This window comes from Harmonia axyridis, chromosome 4 (assembly GCF_914767665.1).
Source record: "Harmonia axyridis chromosome 4, icHarAxyr1.1, whole genome shotgun sequence".
NCBI lineage: Eukaryota > Metazoa > Arthropoda > Insecta > Coleoptera > Coccinellidae > Harmonia > Harmonia axyridis.
This window is the reverse complement of record NC_059504.1, coordinates 27319628-27345555: the sequence shown is the minus strand read 5'-3', so window position 1 is coordinate 27345555 and position 25928 is coordinate 27319628. Positions and strand designations below refer to the sequence as shown.

The window sequence follows — 25928 nt, the reverse complement described above, 5'->3', positions numbered from 1 at the left end:
TTATTTCATGCAATTCCATTCAAAATCAACATCAGAAAATTCGGATTTCATATTCGGAAAATATATCCATATCCATATCCGTACAAGGTGTTTCACGTGAGCGGGTCACTAGATTTTGTGGCTTATCCTTTGAGTAATATTGAAAAGTGATCCATCACAATGATAGTATTTTTCACGGACTATCCAAATATGTTATCGAAAAAACTATCGAACCAACGCATGGCAAGTTATTAAGGAAAAACTGTTTTTCCAAAAAAAAAATTTTTGGTGAATTTGGCTGGTTTTTGAAATGAGAATCTAGAGACTATTTCTCACCAATTTTTTCTTCATTTGAACTTCAGATTTCAATAAAACAGAAGATTTTTTCTTGCAAAATTTATTTCATAATATTTTCCCATATTTTCTGAATGCTCAATCCTTCTGAATCCGAATATGTAAATATAGTGGTAGTTTTATATTTATTTCATGCATCAAATAAAATAAACATCAGAAAATATATCCATGTGTCTGTGGTTCAATAAATATTTGATTGTCAAATTTTGAAGTTTTCATTCTCGATTACAAAAGCCGAAATCTGAAGCTTCTACTATTCTATAATTTCTCCCTCTTTTTCTCCTTTTTTGACCACGATAGTGGCTTCTATTATAATCGAGAATGAAAACTTAAGAATTGTACAATCAAATATTTATAGAACCATAGACAACATAGATATATTTTCCGAATATGGAATCTGAATTTCCTCAGGTTGATTTTGAATGGAATAGCTTGAAACAAATATAAAACTATGACTTTATTCTCAAATTCGGATTCAGAATCGATTAAGCATTTAGAAAATATTAATGAATATCATGGGCTTATTTCGAAGAAAAAAAAATTCCGTTTTCTTGAAAACCTAAATATCGAATGAAGAAACAATTGGTGAAAAATTGTCTATAGACCTTATTATTTTGAAAACCAGTCAAATCAGCAAAAAAAATTTTTTTTTGAAATGCGGTTTTTCCTCAATGACTTTCTATGTCTTGGTTTGATTGTTTTTCCAATGACATATTTGGAAGCCCGTGAGAAATCTTATTGATGGGTCACTTTTCAATTTTGCTTCAAGGATAGACCGCAAAATCCAGTGAACCGCTTACGTGAAACACCCTGTACGTCCGTGATCACGATGACTCTCGAATGGAACAATCTTGAATATTTCAGGGTAGGCTAAGTTCTCGAAGCGTTTAAGTTCCGTACATATGGCCGTTCGAAATTTCACTTTCCTGATAATTTCAAAACCAAAAACTTGAACGAGATTATTTGCATTTAGATGGGAAATAACAGATCCCACCTCTGACATAATATTTCAAAGACAACACATCCGACCCAATTAAAATTTCTCATGTGGATATATAGTATATCCAAAGTCACTTGAACTAATTCATAAAAACGCTTGGCCAGATGTCCCTCTGAAGTGGATATCGTGATCCGCTAAATACCGGGGTTTATTTGAAAGTATTGTCTGGCAATAAATTCACTGGTCCCAAAGGAATTTCAGGAAACTTGGACAACCCTTGTAAAATCGAAATATTCTGACTTCCTCCAAGTGACTTTGGATATACCATACAATCATCATAGTGAGCTTTTTACAGAATTTTATGTTGATCGAGTAATAAGAACTGTTTGTTTTCAGTACATGACTCTCTTTGATCATGTGGAAATGTCGAAATTATTTGTTTTTGGTTCAAAATACCCATTAATTAAAAAGGATTAATTTAAAAGAAGGTTGCAATGGATCTCTTTTATATTTGCAGCAGAATTCTCCGCTAAACCGCCTATCTTTATGCGAAGAACTTTTGCCATAGTTCCAATGAATAGTTGGACAGTTTACGACTTAATTTCATGTGAATAATTAAACGAACGGATATACAGGGTGGCCAAGAGATTGACGTCAAAAAGAAAAAACAGGTCCCTCGTGTCATGGGCTATTCGAATCAACAACATGTATGTTATGCGATTTTTCACGGTTTTCGAGTTATAAATTTTTTTATGAACATTGAGAATTTTTGACTTGACCATCTTAAAAAATATATAAAAAAAAGTACGAAACTTTTCTGTGAAATTTTTGTTGTTACTTAATCTCCATGAACTGTACTTTTATACATAAAATAACCAGCATCGTAACTTTGATAAAAATTATGAAAATGTTAAGTGAAAAAGTTACGTGAATTAGATTATGATCTAAATTTTCGAATCAAAATTAAAAATGTGAAAAGGATTATTCACGTTTTCTTAGTAAGCTTAAAAACTGCGCTCAACAGTTAGTTTTTAGAATCATCAATAAAAAATGGTACTTAACAGTCTACTTTTGATAGAATCAGCCTTCAAAGTCAGCGAGGTGGAAAAAATCAAAGAACTAGAAATTTACTCAAAAATTATTTTCTGCCATTTTAAGATTTTTCTGATCAAGTTATGATGAAAAATGCTGAAAATTATTGAAAATTAGCTTTGGATGTTGGCCAAGAAAAGTTTTCGAAAAAAAAAATGCTATGGCAATAAATCACACATTCTAAATGCTGACTGTTGAGCGCAGTTCTCAAGCATACTAAGAAACCGTGAATTAACCTTTTCACATTTTCAATTTCGATTCGAAAATTTAGATCATAATCCAATTCACGAAATTATTTCACTTGAGACTAACATTTCCATAATTTTTATCAAAGTTGCGAAGCTGATTATTTTATGTAAAAAAGTACAGTTCATGGAGATTAAGATACAAAAAAAATTTCACAGAAAAGTCTTGTACTTTTTTTATATCTTCTTTTAGATGCTCAAGTCGAAAATTCTCAAAGTTCATAAAAAATTCATAACTCGAAAACCGTGAAAAGTCGCATAACATACATAATAAGGATAATTCAAATTAGATTACACAGCCATCTATGACGAATCGTGCAATATTATTCGTACATAGCTTTTCTTTTTTTTGCCGTAAAATACGAATCGGCTATAAAGTAAACCCAAAGGGTGAAAAAATGGAAAAGGTTGTAGCATAAATCGACACAATCAAAAGAGAAAAATTTGTCAATAAAATGTCTTCTTTTTGAAATTTAAACTGATTAACATTATCTCCTTTTCAGCTAAACATCAGCAATTAGCAAACGGTGCCATCGGTAGAAATTATAACCATCGGTTAATAGGTACTAAACATTGATTATGGAAATGTTTATTTTTATTTATTTTTTGAACGGTGCAACTGATCCTTACTGTTGAGCGTTATTGGGGTATTTTAGCAGCGGAAGTGCGCCACATATTATTGTGTAACTTCTTGATATATTGAAGAATAAATTGAACGGATAACTTTTTGCTTTCGGAACACGGAATACTCACATTAAGTCCCAGTTAATCATTTTTGTGATTCTGCTTTCAGAGTCAAAAAGTTATTGTCAGGAAGCTAAATTTGATTGATGATTGATTGTGCCAACATTTCCTTGACTGAATGTTAAAATACGCTAGCAGATATTACATTTTTATCTTCTTCTTAAAAAAACCCTAATAATTACTTGATGAAATATTCAAGAAACGAATAATAATAATAATAAAGTTTATTTGCTTTCAACACATGAAATCATAAATCTCTTTTTTTCAGTTCCAGAAAGACTTCTAGTTATAAGAAGACTCAGTTCCAATGAAGGAATTATTAGAATAATATGTACAGCAGAAGGAGTCTTTCCTAGTCCAGTAATCACATTACAATCGAAGAAGAGGTAAATTTTTCAACTAAAATCTAAAAAATAAATGAACTTTTGAATTGGATATATTTATAGTTTTGTAGATAAAGCGACTATTTTACACAATAATCTCAACGAATTATTGCGGATTTATTACTATCAAATAATTAATAGAAAATAGCAATTATCAGATGAAACTTAAGGAATTAAAATATGAATGATACTATTAAGCAGTCGAATGACAATTGATTATCATCAACTTATAAATAGAACTTTGTTGATAAATGTTTCCATAGTATGTTTAGTCATAATTTCAAGAACGATAAAAACACACCGTTGAAATGAATTATTTAATCTTTGGCAATCGATTTCGGTATATTAACCATCATCAGGCCAGCTGAAAATTACATTTATGAAACTTTATGTTATTAATTTGACAAAATTTGAGGTTATCTCAGTGAGAGCGTGCAATCAATTACCTACCGTACATTGAGGTGGATTATACGTATGATAGATAGTATATATTCATCGATTTGATCTTCAATATGCAATTTAAAGTTTTTATTTTGACAATAAATATCAATTATATTCTTCGAAGAATTTTTCTTGCGTGGTTGTGTTGATTTTAGATTAGACGAAAGTGAGGAAGTCTGTTTACGTAGTATGGCATATGTCTATCTTTGGAACAATTATTGGCGGGAATTTATTAATTTGAAAATACTATTGTCGCGTATGGTGAAATCAGACATTTCGTTTAGTAAATGTTGACTATCTTTGTTTTTTAAAATTTCGTGCTGTTCTAATAGTGTTAATTTATAGTAATTACTTTCTTTATGTAGGATCTTTAAATTTTCAAATTTTGTGTTATGATTTGACTCATTCAGGTGGTTTCCTAGTGCAGATCTAGGTTGATTTTTTTGGTGTTCATTGAATCGCTTTTTCATGTTACGTGTCGTCATACCGATATAGAATGCAGGACAGTCTGAGCAGTTAATATTGTATACTCCACTCTGTTCTTCTGGTTTTTTCTTATTTTTGTTATTCAGTAATAAATTTTCTAGGGTTCTATGTCGGCTATTCATTATGGTGTAATCGTATTTATTCATAATCTGTTGGGTATGCTGGTGTAAGTCTTCGTAATATGGTATACTTATGAAGTGTTTCCTAATTGCAATGTGGGGGTAAATTTTCTTCAAAAGTTGTTTTCTCTTTATAGAAGTGAGAATTTGGTCAATGTATTCTCTTGTATACTGGTTGTCGTTGCCTATTTGATATATCATATTTATTTCTTTCTGGTAGTCCTCGGCTGACAGAGGTATGTTGAGGAGTCTGTGAATTAAAAAGTTGAAGGCGGCTCTTTTTATCGAGGGGGAATGATATGAATGATAAGGTATAATGGTATTGGTTTGTGTCGGTTTTCTGTAAATATCGAAAGAAAAATCATTATTATTATTTAATGTTACTTTAAGATCTAAGAAATTTATTGTGTTAGATGTAGGGTGTTCTAGAGTGAATTTTATTTTAAATTTTGAGTTTATCATCTTAAAGAATTCGTCGAGATCTTTGTCTGTCCCCGTCCAAACGCAAAATATATCATCGACATATCTCTTCCACATGATTATATTGTCTTTATATGGTAGTTTCATTATTTGTTCTTCTACATGGTCTACATAAATATCTGCAATGAGACCACTAGATGGTGAACCCATGGGTAAGCCATCTTTCATCGTGTATATGACGTCATCAAAAATGAAGAAGTTCTGTTCTGTTATCAGACAACTTCCTGAATCTGGATACAGCCGATGTTATGAACCTATTGAAGTTATGTTATCTGATAACATAAAATTCACTCTAGAACACCCTACATCTAACACAATAAATTTCTTAGATCTTAAAGTAACATTAAATAATAATAATGATTTTTCTTTCGATATTTACAGAAAACCGACACAAACCAATACCATTATACCTTATCATTCATATCATTCCCCCTCGATAAAAAGAGCCGCCTTCAACTTTTTAATTCACAGACTCCTCAACATACCTCTGTCAGCCGAGGACTACCAGAAAGAAATAAATATGATATATCAAATAGGCAACGACAACCAGTATACAAGAGAATACATTGACCAAATTCTCACTTCTATAAAGAGAAAACAACTTTTGAAGAAAATTTACCCCCACATTGCAATTAGGAAACACTTCATAAGTATACCATATTACGAAGACTTACACCAGCATACCCAACAGATTATGAATAAATACGATTACACCATAATGAATAGCCGACATAGAACCCTAGAAAATTTATTACTGAATAACAAAAATAAGAAAAAACCAGAAGAACAGAGTGGAGTATACAATATTAACTGCTCAGACTGTCCTGCATTCTATATCGGTATGACGACACGTAACATGAAAAAGCGATTCAATGAACACCAAAAAAATCAACCTAGATCTGCACTAGGAAACCACCTGAATGAGTCAAATCATAACACAAAATTTGAAAATTTAAAGATCCTACATAAAGAAAGTAATTACTATAAATTAACACTATTAGAACAGCACGAAATTTTAAAAAACAAAGATAGTCAACATTTACTAAACGAAATGTCTGATTTCACCATACGCGACAATAGTATTTTCAAATTAATAAATTCCCGCCAATAATTGTTCCAAAGATAGACATATGCCATACTACGTAAACAGACTTCATCACTTTCGTCTAATCTAAAATCAACACAACCACGCAAGAAAAATTCTTCGAAGAATATAATTGATATTTATTGTCAAAATAAAAACTTTAAATTGCATATTGAAGATCAAATCGATGAATATATACTATCTATCATACGTATAATCCACCTCAATGTACAGTGCATCCCATTTTGGGTGAGACTGCCAGGTTTCTCGCTTGTTATTTAAGATAGAGCCTTGCGGTTTTCACGTTCCTGTCCTACTTTTTCGTGAAACTCAAGTTGGTCTAATCAGATTTTGCATAACTGTTTCCGTTCAAGAGATACAGGGTGATTTTGGAAATTGATACTTTTCGGACCCCTCCTTTATCTCCGAAGTTATTCGAAATAATGCTGAGGTAAAAACTACGTCTGAATCAGAATTCTGCGTAGAATCCAGTGGCGTACTCAATTTTTTTTTTCGGGGTATGGTTTTGAAGATTCAACACAAACCTATACTTTTTCAATGGAACACCCTATATATCATTACTTCGTTGAATTCGTAATTTTTTTCCCTTCAAAATGATGTATGATACTATATAGGTAGAATGGTCAGAAATGTTAAAATAACACTAAAACATCAAATAATGATGATTTTTTGTTAATGAGCAATGGATTTTCCATATGAAAAATAGGATTAATTGGATAATTTTCATTTGTGATTTTTATTTATAGTAGAGTAAGCAAACAAAGATAATACACTCATCGCTAACATGGAAAACAAAACGTAGGTACCTACCTAATAGCAACAAATGAATAATAAAAAAATTCATAAACATTGCATAATATCTTACAGCTCAAACTGTTCAAATTGCTGTCCATTTTCCCTTATACATATAATATACTACAGTAAAAGACAAAACAGTCTCGAAGAACTTCGTGCATCAACAGAGGCAGTTTTCCAGGATTTACAAAACCGCCCTTTTATAATATTAAATGCACTCAGGCGTATTGAAAAGTTTCGTCAATTATGTATTAGAGGAAAATGGACAGTAATTTGAACAGTTTGAGCTGTAAGATATCATGCAATGTTTATGAATTTTTGTATTATTTATTTGTTGCTATTAGGTAGGTACCTACGTTTTGTTTTTCATGTTAGTGATGAGTGTATTATCTTTGTTTGCTTACTCTACTATTTATAAAAATCACAAATTAAAATTATCCAATTGAACCTTTTTTTCATATGTTAAAATCCATTGCTCATTAACAAAAAATCATAATTATTTGATGTTTTAGTGTTTTTTTAACATTTCTGACCATTCTACCTATATTGTATCATACATCATTTTGAAGGGAAAAAAATAACGAATTCAACGAAGTAATGATATATAGGGTGTTCCATTGAAAAAAATATAGGTTTGTGTTGAATCTTCAAAACCATACCCCGAAAAAAAAAATTGAGTACGCCACTGGATTCTACGCAGAATTCTGATTCAGACGTAGTTTTCACCTCAGCATTATTTCTAATAACTTCGGAGATAAAGGAGGGGTCCGAAAAGTATCAATTTCCAAAATCACCCTGTATCTCTTGAACGGAAACAGTTATGCAAAATCTGATTAGACCAACTTGAGTTTCACGAAAAAGTAGGACAGGAACGTGAAAACCGCAAGGCTCTATCTTAAATAACAAGCGAGAAACCTGGCAGTCTCACCCAAAATGGGATGCACTGTACGGTAGGTAATTGATTGCACGCTCTCACTGAGATAACCTCAAATTTTGTCAAATTAATAACATAAAGTTTCATAAATGTATATTTTCAGCTGGCCTGATGATGGTTAATATACCGAAATCGATTGCCAAAGATTAAATAATTCATTTCAACAGTGTGTTTTTATCGTTCTTGAAATTATAAATAGAAGTTGGACAATCACCAACTTTTTTACGTTAATTAAACGCGATTTTTTATTGTGATAGTATACTATGGCCCATTCGGTGATGATACTAAATATAATTTTTACGTTTTGCTTTCGTGCTTCTTATGAAGTGCTCGGTACTAAAAATGTTTTCCAGTAGCAGTAAAAATGTTGAGACACTGCAAATTTTGCACCATAGTTGAATATTTCCTCTTATCTCATAGAGTCTCCAAAATATTCAGAAAAAACGTTAAGTTAAGTGACGCTACATTTGTTGCTGTTTTCTCAGAAAAATGCATTAAAACGAATTTCGTTCATTGATAAAAAAGTGTTTTTTGATATGAAAAAATACTGAACAAGCGAAGCAATGGCTAGTGTTATTCAGGCACTGTTAAAAGTTGTTCCGGGAAAGAAATTTGGCTGTAATGAGGAAGCGATTGCCGACGAATCTTTCCACATAAAAAAGGGGTTGGAGTACCTGTAGAACTTTAAAGGTTGCTACGTTGACGAATAAATTATGATTTTCAAGAAAAAAAAGGGGTTTTCACTTGTAAAGCCCGGGAATTATTCAATGAAGTGTTATTCTATAGCGTTTAAATTTTATTTTGTGGAAATTTTTCTGATTCGTATATACTTACAAATGGAAATTTACATTTCTTTTGACAATTGTCGAAACATATAAATCTGAGGAAATTAGGTTATGTTTTATTGTATTTGATAATATATTGGTACTAACTGACAAAGAAACTGCAACCACAGAAGGAGCTGTCCAAATTTCAATTTTTTTTTTGTAAAACATAGTATTGAATTTGGAGGAAAGAATTGTGAAGATTTTTTCATGTGAACAATTTTTGTTACTTGAATATTGTAGTCGTTTTTCGTAAGTTTTTTGAATTCTACAACAAACCAGCTGTTCGAGGAGATCCAAAGTCGATGTTTAGTTGTTAAAATACCTAGAGCCCTTGTATGCGGAATTTATCGCCAGCTAAGTGAATTTGAAAGAGGTCGAATTATTGGTCTACGCCCTACGGGAGGCGGAGTTGTCATTTCGAGAGATCGCTAACCATACGAACAGAAATCCAACTACTGTTATGAGATGTTGTCGAGCGTGGTTTGATAATTCCCAAAATTGAAGAAGAGTACCTACACCGGACGTCGAAGGGGTACAAATGAAGTTTATTACGTCTATTACGGCCATTAGAGAGCGATTTGCGACAACTCGATCTTTGGCTGATGAGTGGTTAGGCGAATAAGGCCATCCTGTGACTGTCTGAACGGTTTACTGCCGGATAAGGTCTTTTTGAGAGCAGCATTATGGAATCCATCTTGTGTTACCTCTGACGGTTGAGCATCGCCGGCAACGATTACAGTGGTGCAGAGAACGTCAACATCGGAATGTGGAATGGCATCAGGTCGTCTCTTCTGATGAAACTCGATTCTACTTGGGTGCATATGATAGCCGAAGAAGGGTTAGACGACGTCGGGGAGAAAGACGTAAATATCAGTAGTCAATTTGATGTTGAGCGTCATGTACACCGGACAGAAGGCATAATGGTATAAGGTGCTATTTGCCTTTTGTCTTTATTCGAGGTAACATGACAGCGCTGCGTTACCTTCAAGAAAAAATGGACCCAAATGTTCACCGTTACCTCAACCGGCTCGAGAAGCCAATATTTCAGCAAGATAATGCCCGAATTCATGTTGCCAGAGTTAGTTTAAACTTTTTCGAAGCGACCCATGTGAATCTTTTGCCATGAACGCCCAGATCCCCCGATCTTTCGCAAATATAGCATGTTTGGGAGATCATGGATAGAAGTTTTGGAAATTTTTCCCAGCCCCCACGGACTTTGGTGGCTCTGAAACATGAAGTACAGGTAGCTTAGGACAGTATCCCTCAAGAATAAATAGACCATCTTAATTCATCATGGCCGGGACGTTTTGGGGAGTGTATAGATAATCGGAGTGGACAAACACATTACTAACCCATTTATAAAAAAATTGTAAACCCTTCACTTTTTCTCCAAATTTCAATTATTTACTCTTTGCTATGCTATCTATGTTTTACTAAAAAAAAAATAATTAAAATTTAGACAGCTCCTTCTGTTGCAGTTTCTTTGTCGGTTGATATATTTCCATCAAATGACCGAAACCATTAAATATTTATTAGAAGCTGATACTAGATTTTTGGTAAAATGGTATTCATCAATGTGAAATCACTTGACGAAGTCACATCGAAATAATTGTCGAAGCAATTAAATTTGTGGATGTTAAATTTTAGTTTATTTCATTCGATAATTTATTTCCATCACAAGGACCTAATTCATTGAATATTAATTTATATTGGGTATTGTTAATTGAAACAATTTAATCGACTGAATATTTCTCCTTGAGCTTTCTATCAATTACGTGATTATTATTTGATGAAATCCACACTTACATTAGCGCTTCTATATGTCTCGATCGCAAAAATGCATAGGTCACATAGAATTCATTTGTCTTCTAGAGAATTGAACTTTTCTATCTGAAAAATTCATTCATTTTAAAATTTCCAAGACCAGTAGTAAGTAATTACCTCCATTATAATCATGAGGGCACTTAATTCTGTTGAAGTACAAGTCGTCAGATGGATTAAATGCTAAATTATAAAGGATTTTCCAATAAAAGGTTTCATTTTAATAGTAAAAAAACGAGAATATTTTGGGAGAAATCAAAGGATGTTTATTTTATTGTATGATCCAATAATATAACACTCTTCTTATTCACGAAACTCTGGAAAGTGATCATTTTTCTTCAGAACATTTGTTATTAAATTAAATAGAAAAATGAAATTTATGACCTATGTCATTCTGACAGAAAGGGATATATTATTTGATATCGATTTCATTCCATTTATCTTAATTTAATGAATTTGAATAATTTTTTTCACCCATTATAATTCTCAATTATAGTCCTGTGGTTTATGGTAATTCAATTTCAAATATAAACATACACCTAACTTTAACTAACTTCTTCTCTTTGACCATGGTTATGTTGATGGCATTTTTGCTGATACATCAACCAGATAGATAATTAATATCGTATGATATTATTACACTCTTGGAAATTGTATTTCTTTTTGTTTTTGTATTTTCTTCATTCATTACAAAGTATCAGCCATGGCTCTATACCGATCACCATTGACTGTAACGTTCTGGCCATCATCGTTTTTGAGGAAGTACGGACCAATGATTCCACCAGCCCATAAATCGCACCAAACAGTCAGTTTTTCTGGATGTAACCTCAGAGGATCCTCTGAGGATGTAACGATGTTTCGACATACACTTGAGCTTCACTCCAAATGCGGCAGTTTTGTTTCTTGACGTAGCCATTCAACCAGAAGTGCGCTTTATTGCTAAACGCGATACGTAATCCGCACAGAATCATTATTTTCGAAATAAAATTGCACTATTTGCAAGTGTTGTTCAGACGTGAATCTATTCATGATGAATTGCCAAACCAAACTGAGAATAAATCACTTGACAGCTGTTAAATCGGTCGCCATCTTGAACAGTAATGCCAACTTGAAGTTACATACCTCGAAAAAAAAAAACACCCTATATATACCTGGTAATTTTTTATGTTAACTCAGTCTAGTATCTCGAAAACATCTTACGGGAAAATGTTTCAAATGAAAGGTGTATATGAGGGGGAACTTCTTCTATGCCAAAACCTCCTCCATTTAATTCCCCCTTGTGGGGGGTACGGGGTCAACTTTGGAATTACAAATAGGAATCACTGATTTTTATTGAAGATTCGTATTTTACGGCAAAAAATACAAACAACTATTGTACGAACAATTTTTCACGAATCGTCACTGATGGCTTTGTGATCGAGTTTGAATTTTCTGTCTGAAAAAACATGAATGTCTATGTTCCATTAATCATTCATATGAGATTTTAGTCGTAAATTGTCCAACTATTCGTTGAAATAATGGAAAATGCTCTGCGCATAAATATAGACGGATATTTCTACTTGATTGCAAATAAATTTCTTTCAATTGATACATCCTTTTCAATTGAATATTTCGAAACAAAAACAAATAATTTCGCTGTTTTCAAATGAACAATGACGGTACATGCACTGAAAACAAACAGTTCAGCAGAAAACGTCCGAATTCCATTGATTAATGGAACGAGTACGTTAAGGTTGTTCAAACGGAAAAATCAAATGTTTCATTTTCGAGATTTTTGACTGATTGAACAAAAACTGTTATTAAATTATTGGTCGCAAACTCCACATTATTTTTCCAGAGCTCAAGTCAACGGACCTCCCCCTAAATTTTTTTCTAGCTACGGCCTTGATTCGTACATCAACTACTTCGGACAATTTCAATAAATTGTAATACTTCATTGATACAAAATACAACCGATCGAATAATGAACCGGAGATTGTAATAATAAATATTTTATGGGTTTAATAGAAGTTCCTTTTTAGTGAAAACAAATCGGCAATTTGATGAATGACTTTTCATTAAATTGATATTTCTGTTTATGGGTGAAAATGATGACTGAATTCATAAATACAATTTTTGATTGAATTCATGTACCAACACTTTTGGCTCTGTAATTTCTTCCAATATTAAGACATCGCAATTAATAAAAATAAGAATTGTTTGAAGGTGTAATAATAAAAATAATATTTCTTAATTTAGTAAAAATTACTAGTTCTAACTTCATAATGAAATTAACAAACATTTCTCAAAAATATAGATTAGATATCTGAGTGTTCGTAAATATTCTCGTCTGCCAACGAATCACTGCACAAGTGTTTTGGATATAACTTCACGTTTCGTTTTTTTTTGTGCACCCCGGTATATAACAAGAAAATAATGAGGACTTCGTCTGAACTGTAATGTTCCCGGAGAATCAAGCTTCAATTCTAAAACATAATTGCAAAAATCGGCCCTAATTTTGCCGGTGTGTAATAGTATATTCTAAAACAAGTTGCAGAATGGGCTCCCATCCTTCTGCAACGAGTATTAGACAATATTTTCTCTATTTCAGTCAAGTTTCATGAAATATTGTCGAAATTCAATGAAAAACTCAGATTAAAGATCCTAGTGACATTTGTATTGTATCTTAGCAGTAGGTGTGACTGTTACGAAAATTGACAGATTACGGAATTTAATTTTGAATCGTACTTTTCGAATTTTGAAATAATTAATAAATACGCATTAAATTCGTTAATTATGTCTGACGAAATAGATTTAACATCAACATAATTCAGAGAAATTACGAATAATGTCGCAAATCATTTCACTAAATGCAAATTATATTACATTGACAATTGACGTGTGTTGAATTTTGATAGGATTGGAAATCTGGGTAGACAAGCACAAAACGAAAAATTTAACAGAAAACAGTGCTGTAATGAGTTCATTACAGCACTGTTTTTAGAACTGTAATGAACTCATTACGATACTGAAATAGAGAAAATATAAATACTTGGTCAGTCGACGTTATCATATTAGTTTTAACGAGTCATTTTTCTATGGAAAATTCTGTATTATCTCTTTTCCTCAGGGAGCTGGTCGAAACTGAAATAACCTCGAAACAACGGGGAAATCTGTACGACATCTCAGTGTCAGCGACGTTAAAAGCTTTGGAAGTGCCGGAGGAGTTCTCCTGCGAACTGAGGATTCCCCAAGCTAACTATACAGTCAGGAAAGAAACTGTCATCTATCCCGGTGAGTCCTACTTATGTCAATTCGTTACGAGGAGCTGCGAACGTTTTACATGATTGAAAACGGTTTGGCGCGTTTTCACATCGTGAAGATGTTTTCGGGGATTTGAATAATTCCCGGTCGTTTGATATGGGTATGAAGCTGTTGGGTAAAGGTTTTTCAATTTTAAATATACCAGACTATTCAAATTCGAATATTCAAATGGAAATTCTAATTCCCCGAAGGCAAGGATAAAACTTAATCGAAAAGTCTAATAGACAAAAAACCAATACATTTCGTTTTGAAATTACGAATAGAAATATTTTACTTCCTTTTTTCATTTCTTCGACCATTGTTTTGCCATACAAGGGGGGTACTCGGGGTAATTACCCCCCAAGATTTCCAAAATTTAAATTGCTTCTCCTCGCAAAGACGAAGAACGAAAATTTTTCCATAAAATGAACCAATAATCATTTTACTTTCCTTCGAAATCCATACGGCATGAGTTTATTATCGCTTTCAAGATCAGTACTTTCTTTGCACTACGAGCACGTCTATGTCCGAGGTTTATTATTTTCTTTTATCTATCCGCTTTGTCGTCTTCTTATTTGCCATTTGTGATTTTTGCATTTGTCATCGGTATAAGTACTGCACTTACCCGTTGTTTTCGTTTTTTTGTATCATTCTCGTCACAAAATTTCAATACTGTAGTTATTAGATTCTGAAATATTGTCTAGGATGTGTTGTATGGTTTATTGTATTTTATTCAAATTGCAATTTTTTTGTGAAGACATCAGTTTTGAATTGGCTATATCTGCACGGTGTTCCTAAATTGGAGATACAAAAATGAAAAAGTCCTAAAACATGAGTCCCCAAACTCTTTGTTCTTGAGATGTGTTAAAGTTTAATTTTTTTTTCTCATAGAACCTTCCCTTCACAATATAAGTAATTTGAATTGGTCATTTATATTCCATTTTGAAGTTTTCATTATGTAATATGCTAATTTTGAATGCAAATACACAGGATGATATTTTTTCTAGAAGGGTGTCTGATTCTTCCCTCCAGAATTATTTTTTGGCGAACCGCTGGTAGTTTAGGAAAATGTAAAAAGCAACTCTGGTCCAGTACTACACTTTTTGATTTGTTATAGTTTTATCGTATCTGCTATTGATTTCGAAAAAAAAAAATTTCAAACAGCTCTCTAGTAATCCTCAGGAAAATTCAAATTATTATAAAGATCCAACTGGTAAGCTGTAATGAATGAATTATCCAGATACGGTTCTTCATGGTATCTTCATTTCTGTTGATCTAAGGATGACTTAGTTCTTTTGTTGGCTGCTACATTCGAAGGCCAGGTTTTACAAAACTTGCGTTCGGCTTATTATGACATACGCCATAGAAACCCGAGCAGCCAACAAAAGAACTAAGTCATCCTTTTTTTATTTTTCTTTTACAATATTCACGAATTTCGATTTATCCAAGATTTTTGTAGTAATAGATTTCGTATGGTTGGAGGATTTCTTTTTCGTTTGCAGATTTACAACAATTTTTTTCGTGATAAGATATTGGAGTGTCATACTCATACAGTTTACATGATGCAGTTAATTTTTGGGGTATTATTATATGATCAATATTTGTCTTCGAATCGTTTTACTCCTGTATATTGTTTGGTATTCAAAAATTCATAAGTATTAGATAAAACAATTTCTTTATAATTGGTTGTCATGTTATTATGGTTCTTGCTTTCCAAGTTGATATCTCCTTTTATGCTGTTGTTTTTTATACTCGAGAGATTTTCAAGTATGGGAAAAAAATATTCCGTCTGATTTTTTGGGATCTGTATACTGAGTATAGATTCAATTTATATCGATGTATTTCTATACCAATAATGTTTACAAAATTTTCTTGATAACTATACAGGGTGAGTCTTTGACTTGTACATATATTTTAACCCAAGATTCCTGAGGTCAAAAGAAACACTTTTTTCCTTTACCATTTTTTCCGATTCGGCCCGGTTAAAAAGATACAGGCTGTTGAAAATCGTTAAAAAAATGTGATTTTCGGCTATATCTCGGAAATGGTTGTATCGAAGGAAATGATTTTTGAAATATAGCTTTTTTTTGATGTGATACATCTTCTCCGAACACCAGATTCCATACACATTCTTCTGTTTCTTTGTTATGAACATAACATACCATAAAAATACCAGAAATTCGAAGAAACCAACTCTTAATAGTAATTTGAACGTTCATTGAAGAATATTTGGCTAATTTGAAAAATAAAAGTATTCTTCATATTTTCTCGTACAAAGCGCCGTTTTCGAATAACTTGATCTTAAAAAAAAAAAATTATCTGTGAAATTCAAAAAATTGGGTACTTTGGCTGAATGCAACTCTGTTCTATTGTGGAAAAAAAAACCACAGAAATGAATATTTACTATGAAGTCATGTCTCAGATTTAAGAATTGAAGTACTAGCCAACTTAGTTTGAAAATGAAGTTATTTGAATAAGCTCACCTCAACTCCTCGATTTGATTAAAAATCACTGAGCTTTGGCACAGCTCTGATAATAAGAAGATACTTCACTAAAATCAACATTCTTTTTGAAAAGTCCAGATTATTCATAAAACCCATGTTTAAAAAAGTTTTCACAAAATAGTCCCATTATAATGACAACAATCAATATCCCACTAAAGACTGCTGCTATCGAACAATACTGTATTCTTCTTCGGCTCATTCAAACTCACATCGAAACATACCATCACTAGGACTAGGTACATACTAGACAAATTTTCATGTGATTGAGATTGAATACTTTTATTCTTTTGCTATTCCATAAATTCATCCTAAGAGCTTATGATTGACATACTTCCAAGAGGGCCATAATTGTTTTAATGTGAAAACAAATTAGGTGAGTTGAAAGAAACCAAATATTCTATTGTGGATATTTACATTGAATACATACTTCTCATTTATTTTCAATGCCAAAATCAAGATGAATTAAGTAGTAAAGTTGGCTATAATGTAGGTAAAAATTAACAACAAATTTGATTACAAGTGGAGTCTAACATTTTCCATTGATTACAGAGCCAGAATATTTTCCATATTTTCATACTGATGGTTTCAAAAATATTGATGCATTTCAATATTTTTATGAGATAGATGGAACAAATCAAATGCTTCATTTCATAACAAATATCTTATAACAATAACAGTGTAAACTGTATTCTGTAAATGAAAATTTTAGGTTAGAACTTAGAACATAGATTATTCGAACCGAACTGCTGTGTTTATATTTGGCATCACTCGAAATTTGAAATTCAAACTTAAAACCACAGATTACTATAGTCTGTGTTAGATCTTTCATAGATGAATATTATTTATTTGAGATTTTAAGGTTAATTCTTGCACGAAAAATAAACAACGAATAACGATATCATATAAATGAAATATAATGAATGAATGGATATGAGTATCAGAGCTAATATGGGTGGTAGCGAGCTCAATTCGTTATAATTATCGAAAATGAAATAGAAATCAAGAGAAGAATATTTAATCTTTAGCGTCAACGAAATTGGAATAACTCATTTATTTGATTATAAACACTACTTTGTTCAACAAATGGAATGTTAAACGTGAGTTTATGATGGTTTTTCTAATTTAGTAGCTTATTTCCAAGGTTCAAGAGGTATATCTTATGCTTGAGAAAACTTCAGTGTTCCGGTTTTCAGGGGTGAATTAGCTCATTTTGAAAATTTAAAATGGCTATATCTTTTTAACAGGGCCGAATCGGAAAAATTGGTAAAGGAAAAAAGTGTTTCTTTTGACCTCAAGAACCTTCGGTTAAAATATATGTACAAGTCAAAGACTCACCCTGTATATATCGTCATGTTTATTATCATTTTGTATGAATATGGCTATACCTCCACCACTAGTTTTCTTACAGCTGAAGTATCCTGTATAACCCTCAAATTTGATAAATTTACAATCATCCTCATATAGCCATGTTTCTGTTAGAATTAGAGTTTCTGGATAGCCGTGCTTACATAGGTAATGATTAATGTTTTCGTGTTTATATTTAGTTTTTAGAGATCTTATATTTAGATAGAACAATGTTATTAGTTTTTTTTAGACTTAGCCTAAACGAATTTATAATCGAATTGTTTCCGGAACTCTCTAGCTTCTTTAAAGAGGTATTGGTTTTCCCTGGTAACTTCGTTATTGATGTAGAGAACGTTGTCCTCTTGCAATCCTAGATTTTTTCCCTTTTTTTTACACTGGCCTTATCGGATAAGATTCTTCCTTCATTCTCATAGTCCGATTTTTCATTATCCTCAGAGGTTGAGTCCGCTCCTGTCGATGATTCCTCTACTGTTTCACAGTCTTGACATCGGGTACAGTACCAATCCAAGTTACCATGCTTTAATTGTCTCAGATCATCCTTTTCCAATTTAGTGCACAGTTTATGGAAATATTTTCCGCAGTTTCCAGCACATGGAATCTTGTATTTTGATTTGGGAATTCCCTTGTTGCATTCGCCACATTGTGATTCCTTTTTGATCACTTTCTTCTTATGTTTGGCTTTTTGATTGGTGTTATTATCCCCAATGTTTACTTGTTTTCCAGCGAATGTAATTAAGATAGGAAATTCACGTAAACTTCTCTCCTGGTGTAAATTTGTGATTGATTTTCGAAGTATAGGATATTTAGGTATATTATTTCTTATTCAATGTCACATTTCAATTTACTGATTTTACCCTGAACGGACGTCTGCTTCAAGGAAAAGCTAATTTTTTCGCACGAGAGTTGAAACATCCTAATTTCAATTGCTTAATGATTTGGATCGACAGATTCAAGCAAAGTCACAATATACCTAGTAGCTGGCAAAATTACTGGTGAGTGCTAGGAGTGGTGAGTGAAGGATTGGTTGGAAAAAATTTTGCCCAATTTGTGTTTACAATTTTCAAATGAAGAAATATTCAATGCAGATGAAATCGGGCTCTTCTATAAATGGGAGGAGAATTAACGGGATATAGAATTATTATTATGGTGGCAGTCAATATGCAAAAATTTTTCAAAACCTTTGACACTAGTGAAATGGGCAAATGAAGATGATATGTTGAAAAGAATGATGTCTCATATCAATAATTTCCTAAGAGAATTTTACCATAAGTGAAAAATAACAGAATATTTAATCGTTAAGGAATAATCATTCGAAGGACTACAGTATAATACAATATACTAATAATAATAATAATATTATTTTTATTAGTTCCAACACCTTTTTGTTGAGTTTCGATAAAATGAATGTATAAATACCGAAAATATGTATTTAATTTTCATGACATTCTAATTTGTTTCAAGTTATAATAAAATATTCACTAGAATTATGTATGTTTATATATATATTTCTTGAGATGATAAAAAAATAATTATATTCGTTTAGTACGTCGTTCGGCTATTACGACCGATATCGTAGGTCCTTGAAGGTCGTTATATCCGGATTTTATTGTATAACAATCAATTTCGAAGAAGATATATCTTACAGATATTTTCAACATAATATATATTTTGATGTGAATCATCATGAATTTCATAAAGTTCGTGCTTTTGCTTTTGAATATAAATGATAATTGATTTAATTTATAAATATTATTCTTTGACTGTTTCAGGTAGTGCAGGCGAAACGGTGAGATATGAAGTTTGGCTGAGTCTTGCTACTTGTGTTTTAGTCTTCAAACATATATTCAGGCAATGTGAGTATAATATATTCTTCTTCACATTATAACAGGGGATTTTCTAATTTAAATAAGTAGTTTTTCAATTTTTTGAAGACTTATATATAAATTAATTATTTCTGGTCGAATGAATACTTCTGATGTAATAAGATCCGGAATTTATTTCTAACCGAACTGGAAAACTTTTGAAACGCTTTCATTTGATGTTTTTCGCTCGGAATATTCTCCATCATTTCAAAACAATAATAAATAGCCCTACAATTCGGGACACCAACTAAAATAAATAGATATTTCCCTCTCCCCGAGAGAAAAAACTTCTCGAAAGTTCACGATGAATTTCTTTCAATTGACAAAAGATGTGAAAAGAGAATTAATATTACAAATTCTATTCGAGAAAATGTTGAATCATTCTTTGTTTCGATCTCTTGCAGAATAAACCCGAAAACAGCAGAGGGACTTTCAGAAGCCGATTTCATAAAATGTCTGATATGGTGAGATTGAAACTCTCTTCATTTGAAACCGGGTAAATTGAAAGTGCATCAACCCCGAAAAAGTGATGGTTCCAATCCGTTCGGAGGCTTTCTCAGCATGTGAATGAATCCTGGACTCTGAAGGAGTGGTTTCTGTACATGTATAAAAGGCAACGATGATAAAACCTACATTTTCGGCAGACCCATCTTCAGCAATCAATATTTCCGAAACATTGCGTATGTGAAAATTTTATTCTGGTTGTGATAAAAACGAACTTTCTGATCGAGGTTACTGGTGATATGGTATCTTCATTTGATCTAGCGAAGAGAGTGATTGAACTGAGAAGTGAATCGAATCTGGTACTTATTAATGTTGAATGTGACTAACTTTTGAGATGTTGCATGTTGATTTATTGAGTTGAAATAAAATTTGTTTAACATATTTGCGTGTTATTTCTTTTCATATGTATCCAATATGTTATTTCGGGAACAAATAATTTCTTCGTTTGTTAATCACCTAATCTTATATATTTCAATTTTTGCTATATCAATTCCTCAAAAGAATAGAAGTAGGATATCAAAATTTTCTTTGTGTTATTTCAACATTTCGAAAATAAGTTTTATTGTGGAATATTTATGGATCTTGGGATATGAATAGAGCTGCAGAATATTTTTTGAACATCTGACCAAATTTAGGAACAGTGAGGAAAAATGAATGAGGAATTAGTGAAGTCAAGAACTTTTGCGATATATTTCATTCTCATCTGACATCATATCTGAAAGTTTCGGAGTTATTTCTTATGCCCGCCACTCACGAAGCGTTTCTTCGAGCGTTTGGTAGCAAGCGTCGAAGAGATTCCAGTCGTGCAGTCAAGTTCATACTCTGATTTACAGTCGTACGGCCGTGTCCCGAACTGTCTGACTGGAATCTCTTTGACGCTTGCTACCAAACGCTCGAAGAAACGCTTCGTGAGTGGCGGGCATTAAGAAAATTACACATGTAGGTACGTCTCCCTTCAACATTGATGCATCTCCGTTATATAGCTGAAGCATGGTAAGTTCATGAGTTTTAGTGTCAATAAATTGAAAAAAAGTTCTACGAAAGTGATTACGCCTCGCATTACGCCCTTTAGCAACTTTGATGGTTTTTGACTTTGGATTTGTCTGTATTCCTTCGTGTTGTTTCTGAATGGAATACATTTCCATTTGGTACTTTGATGGTCCATGGATTTGGTGTTAATAATTCAACAGCCACACACTTTTGCTACTTAAGAGTTTTGGATTTGTGGTTATTTGAACTAAGAAGTCAATGTCAAACAAGCAATTGATCAGCAAAATAGACCAAAGTAGGTTTAGTGTTTTTATGGGTTTTAGGTCTGTAGATGAAAAAACCAATTGTTAAGTTGCCGACAGTTTCGATAGCTTTTATTAACATCATAAAATAATGTGTACATCTCATTTCAGAGCCCTGATGATGATAATAAAGTTATCGAAACTGTCGGCAACTAAACAATTGGTGTTCCTAAACTGGAGGTACAAAGGCAAATGTTTTCGAGATACAAGATGTTTCTCATAGTAGTTTTTGCAATGATTATACCATTCAATCAAATCTTTATAATCTTCGCCACAGAATAAGTAAGTATCAAAATTTATAATTTCTTTGGCTGGTTTTAGAGTCACGCTGACCGTCGGCGTTGACAGGCCAATATGTATGATTACTTATGAAGCGTTTTAGAATAACGCTGACGGCTCAGCGCTGAGGAATCGAGCGCGTACGCGCCACGCGTCAGCGCCGCTGACCGGGCCACGCTGACGCGCTACCAAGCTCAGGGAGCGTTACTGTGTTACGTAAAACGTACGCGCTGATGGGGACAGTCAACGCAACAATGAATCGCGATATTGATACTGGTTTTTTTATTGAAGTTGTGGTTGGGCATGACTGTACCTCACGACGTTCAGCGTGACTCTGAAACGAGTTTCTAGTTGCTACGCGCTGAGCGCTACGCACGTAGGCTTCAGCGCTGACGGTCAGCGTGACTCTAAAACCAGCCTTTATTCCTTACAGCCTACTAGCTGGAGATTTATCATAATTCGGATTTTCTTGAGGATAACTAGGGAATTGCCGAAAATTTTTCTCTCGAAACCGATAGCTTATATACGGCAAAACTATAGGAAACCATAAAGTGTAGTAGTGGACCAAAGTTTCTTTTCACATTTTTCTGAGTTACCAGTGGTCCACCCAAAAAATGTTCTGTAGAAAAGAAGCGGACACCGAGGGGCGAACAGGTACCCGAAATTTGTAAAATGACTTCCCAATGACTTCCTATTACTTCCCACGATTCCTATTGATTTTTTATGGTTATAATTAACCTTAATTTCGTTTAATATCAGATTATCTTTTTTGTGGACAGTCAAGTATTTTAGAAGAAAAAAATGAAAAATAAAAAGTAAAAATTATTTTACCTTGTAATGCGTGGTTTTTCCTGCAACTTGGAAAAAATACTGATACCTAGTTTCGTGAACGCTTTTTTGAACAGAGACCATTGACGTAACTAGAGTTGACTCATGAGGGGGGTTTACACCCACTTTGATATACCAAAATCTCTTTTATAATTTTATTTAAAATTTTATTTTATTTTATGTAGAGATGAGAGAATGTCTAAAGAAGAGTTAGGAATTGACTAGAGTCATTTTAAAAGTATGATGAAATAATCGCATGTTTATGTATAGGATGTCCTAAATTCGATGTCCTCTGAAAGCATCTCGACTACTATAAGACTCAAAGAAAAAAATTTTCAAGGATCCCCTAGCTCTTTTTTCGAAATATTCAGAAAGCAGATCATAGATATCTTAATTAACTCTCAAGTTACAGGGCATTTCTGAAAAATGATAGTAATTTTTATGGTTATAAGAGGGTTTATTTGATAGTCGTGACAGATCAAAGAAAATAATTACTGTTTTATAGATATAGATCGAAGTTGGTGTTTCGTAAATCGGACACTATATATTTTTGAACACAGGATTTGTCGAAGCATTCCTTTAAGTATTGCTTCTTCAAAAATGTTATCCGGTTCAAAGAGATTGAGTTTTTCAACTTTATTATTTTGATGGTAGAACTGTTTTATTGTTGTTTTTTCAGTGATTATCATGGTTTATAACCGTTCAGAAGAACCGTTCAATTATTAATTAATTAATATATAGGAGAGTTCGTGTTTTTTGAATAGGACACCCTACGTCACCCTATATAAGTCTTGATTATAATTATACAATAGACACAAAATCAATTAGATCTCGAAATGAATATATTCATTTACAGGGTGAGTCTTTGACTTGTACATATATTCTAACCGAAGATTCCTGAAGTCAAAAGAAACACTTTTTTCCTTTATAATTTTTTCCGATTCGGCCCGGTTACAAAGGTACAGGCTGTTGAAAATCGATTAAAAAATTTGATTTTCGGCTATATCTCGTAAATGGTTCTATCGAAGGAAATGATTTTTGGAATATAGCTATTCCTTGATGTGATACATCTTTTCCGAATACAAGATTCCCTACACATCTTTCAGTTTCTTCATTATGAACATTACATCCCATAAAAATACCAGAAATTTAAAGAACCCAACTCTCAAAAGTTATTTGAACGTTCATTGAAGAATATTTGGCTAATTTGAAAAATAAAAGTATTCTTCATATTTTCTTGTACAAAGCGCCGTTTTCGAGTAACTTGATCTTAAAAAAAAAATTATCTGTGAAATTCGAAAAATTGGGTACTTTGGCTAAATGCAACTCTGTTCTGTTGTGGAAAAAAATCCACAGAAATGAATATTTACTATGATGTCATGTCCCAGGTTTTAGAATTGAAGTACTAGCCAACTTAGTTTGAGAATGAAGTTATTTGAATGAGCTCACCTCAACTCCTCAATTTGATTACAAATTACTGAGCTTTGGCACAGCTCCGATAATAAGAAGATACTTCATTAAAATCAACATTCTTTTTGAAAAGTCCAGATTACCCATAAAGCCCATGTTTAAGAAAGTTTTCACAAAATAGTCCCATTATAATGAAAACCATCAATATCCCACTAAAGACTGCTGCTATCGAACAACACTATATTCTTCTTCGGGCCATTCAAACTCACATCGAAACATACCACTAGGTACATACTAGACAAATTTTCAATTGATTGAGATTGAATACTTTTATTCTTTTGCTATTCCATAAATTCATCCTAGAGCATATGATTGACATACTTCCAAGAGTGCCATAATTGTTTTAATGTGAAAACAAATAGTTGAGTTGAAAGAAACAGACAACAGAAATTGTGGATACTTATATTGAATATTTCTCATTTATTTTCAATGGCAAAATCAAGATGAATCATGTAGTAGGGTTGGCTATAATGTAGGTACATATTATAGTACAAATTTGATTACAAGTGGAGTTCAACATTCTGCATTGATTACAGAGCCATAAAACTTTATTTCCATATTTTCACACTGATGGCTTCAAAAATATTGATGCAGATCAATATTTTTATGAGATAGTTGGAACAAATCAAATGCTCCATTTCATAAAGGAATTGCTTTCTATCAGAATGCACACTTATTTATTTTGTATCCACAGAATTATTTTGGAAATTGTTATTAAATTTCTTGAAAATATGTATGGAACTTCAATATTCTGTTAGGTTTCTTCAAATCTTCGATGATTTTCATTTTATGCAAACATAATATCAAATATCATATCACAATAACAGTGTAAACAGGAAATGAAAATGAATATTTCAGGTTAGAACATAGATTATTCGAACTACTTTGTTTAAATTTGCAACACTCGAAATTTGAGGTTCAAACTTAAAATCACAGACTACTAGTCTGTGTCAGAACTTTCACAGATGTATATTATTTATTTTAGAATGTTAGGTTAAATGGCATTCTTGTACGAAATGAAATAAACAACGATATAAGTAATATAACTGCTATATAATAAATGAATGGATATGAATTATGAATATCAGAGCTGAGCCAATATGGGTGGTAGCGAGCTCAATTCGTTATGATTATCGAAAATCAAGAGAAAAATATTTAATCTTGATCATCAATGAAATTGGGATAACTCATTTATCTTATATTTATATATGAATATTTTGGATGATACCTCAACATATTGCGAATTAGCTGAAGATCCTACCAAAAAAGTTCAAGCAAAACTTAATAAGATAATATACTCTTTATACAAAGCAGGAAAAATAGATGAAACCACTTATAAGTTCTTAAAATGTAATAATGGTTTATGTCCTAAAGCATACTTTTCACCAAAGATACATAAAGAAGGTCATCCTCTAAGACCTATTGTTGCTTTTATTGGGAGTCCCCTCTACAATCTTACCAAATTCTTATCAGATCTTTTGTCCTATGCCTTCGACAAAGATGAAAGATACGTGAGGAACTCGTTCGAGTTCATAGATAATATAAAAAATGTAATCCTCCCAGATAGTTATATTCTGGTTTCTCTCGATGTAACATCTTTATATACAAATATACCTATTGATCTTGCCATTACATTAATAGAGAAAAAGTGGAATCAAATCGAGCCACATACAACCCTATCAATGCAAGAATTCTTACAACTTTTCAATTTTTGTGTTGAAAATAGTTTCTTTATCTTTATCAACAAATACTATAAACAGATTTTTGGACTTGGAATGGGGAACTGTCTTGCTCCTG

General features: G+C 32.4%; 2 protein-coding genes across 2 annotated transcripts in view; one reads left to right on the top strand and one right to left on the bottom strand.

Annotated features, from left to right (window-relative positions):
• Positions 1–20641, top strand: part of LOC123678466 — a 51708-nt gene extending 31067 nt beyond the window's left edge. Inside the window, exons 4-7 of the mRNA XM_045615501.1 lie at positions 3623–3740; positions 13855–14018; positions 19666–19749; positions 20163–20641. Coding sequence (XP_045471457.1) covers positions 3623–3740; positions 13855–14018; positions 19666–19749; positions 20163–20164 — 368 coding nt within the window. The 3' untranslated portion in view covers positions 20165–20641. The remainder of the gene's footprint in view (positions 1–3622; positions 3741–13854; positions 14019–19665; positions 19750–20162) is intronic.
• LOC123678465 lies at positions 4040–5388 on the bottom strand. Its single transcript, XM_045615499.1, has 2 exons — positions 4188–5388; positions 4040–4101 (listed from the first exon to the last, which is right to left on the bottom strand). Exon 1 carries the CDS (start codon positions 5348–5350, stop codon positions 4394–4396), a length of 957 nt encoding a protein of 318 aa, XP_045471455.1. The 5' UTR covers positions 5351–5388; the 3' UTR covers positions 4040–4101; positions 4188–4393.
• Positions 20642–25928: the final 5287 nt, after the last annotated feature.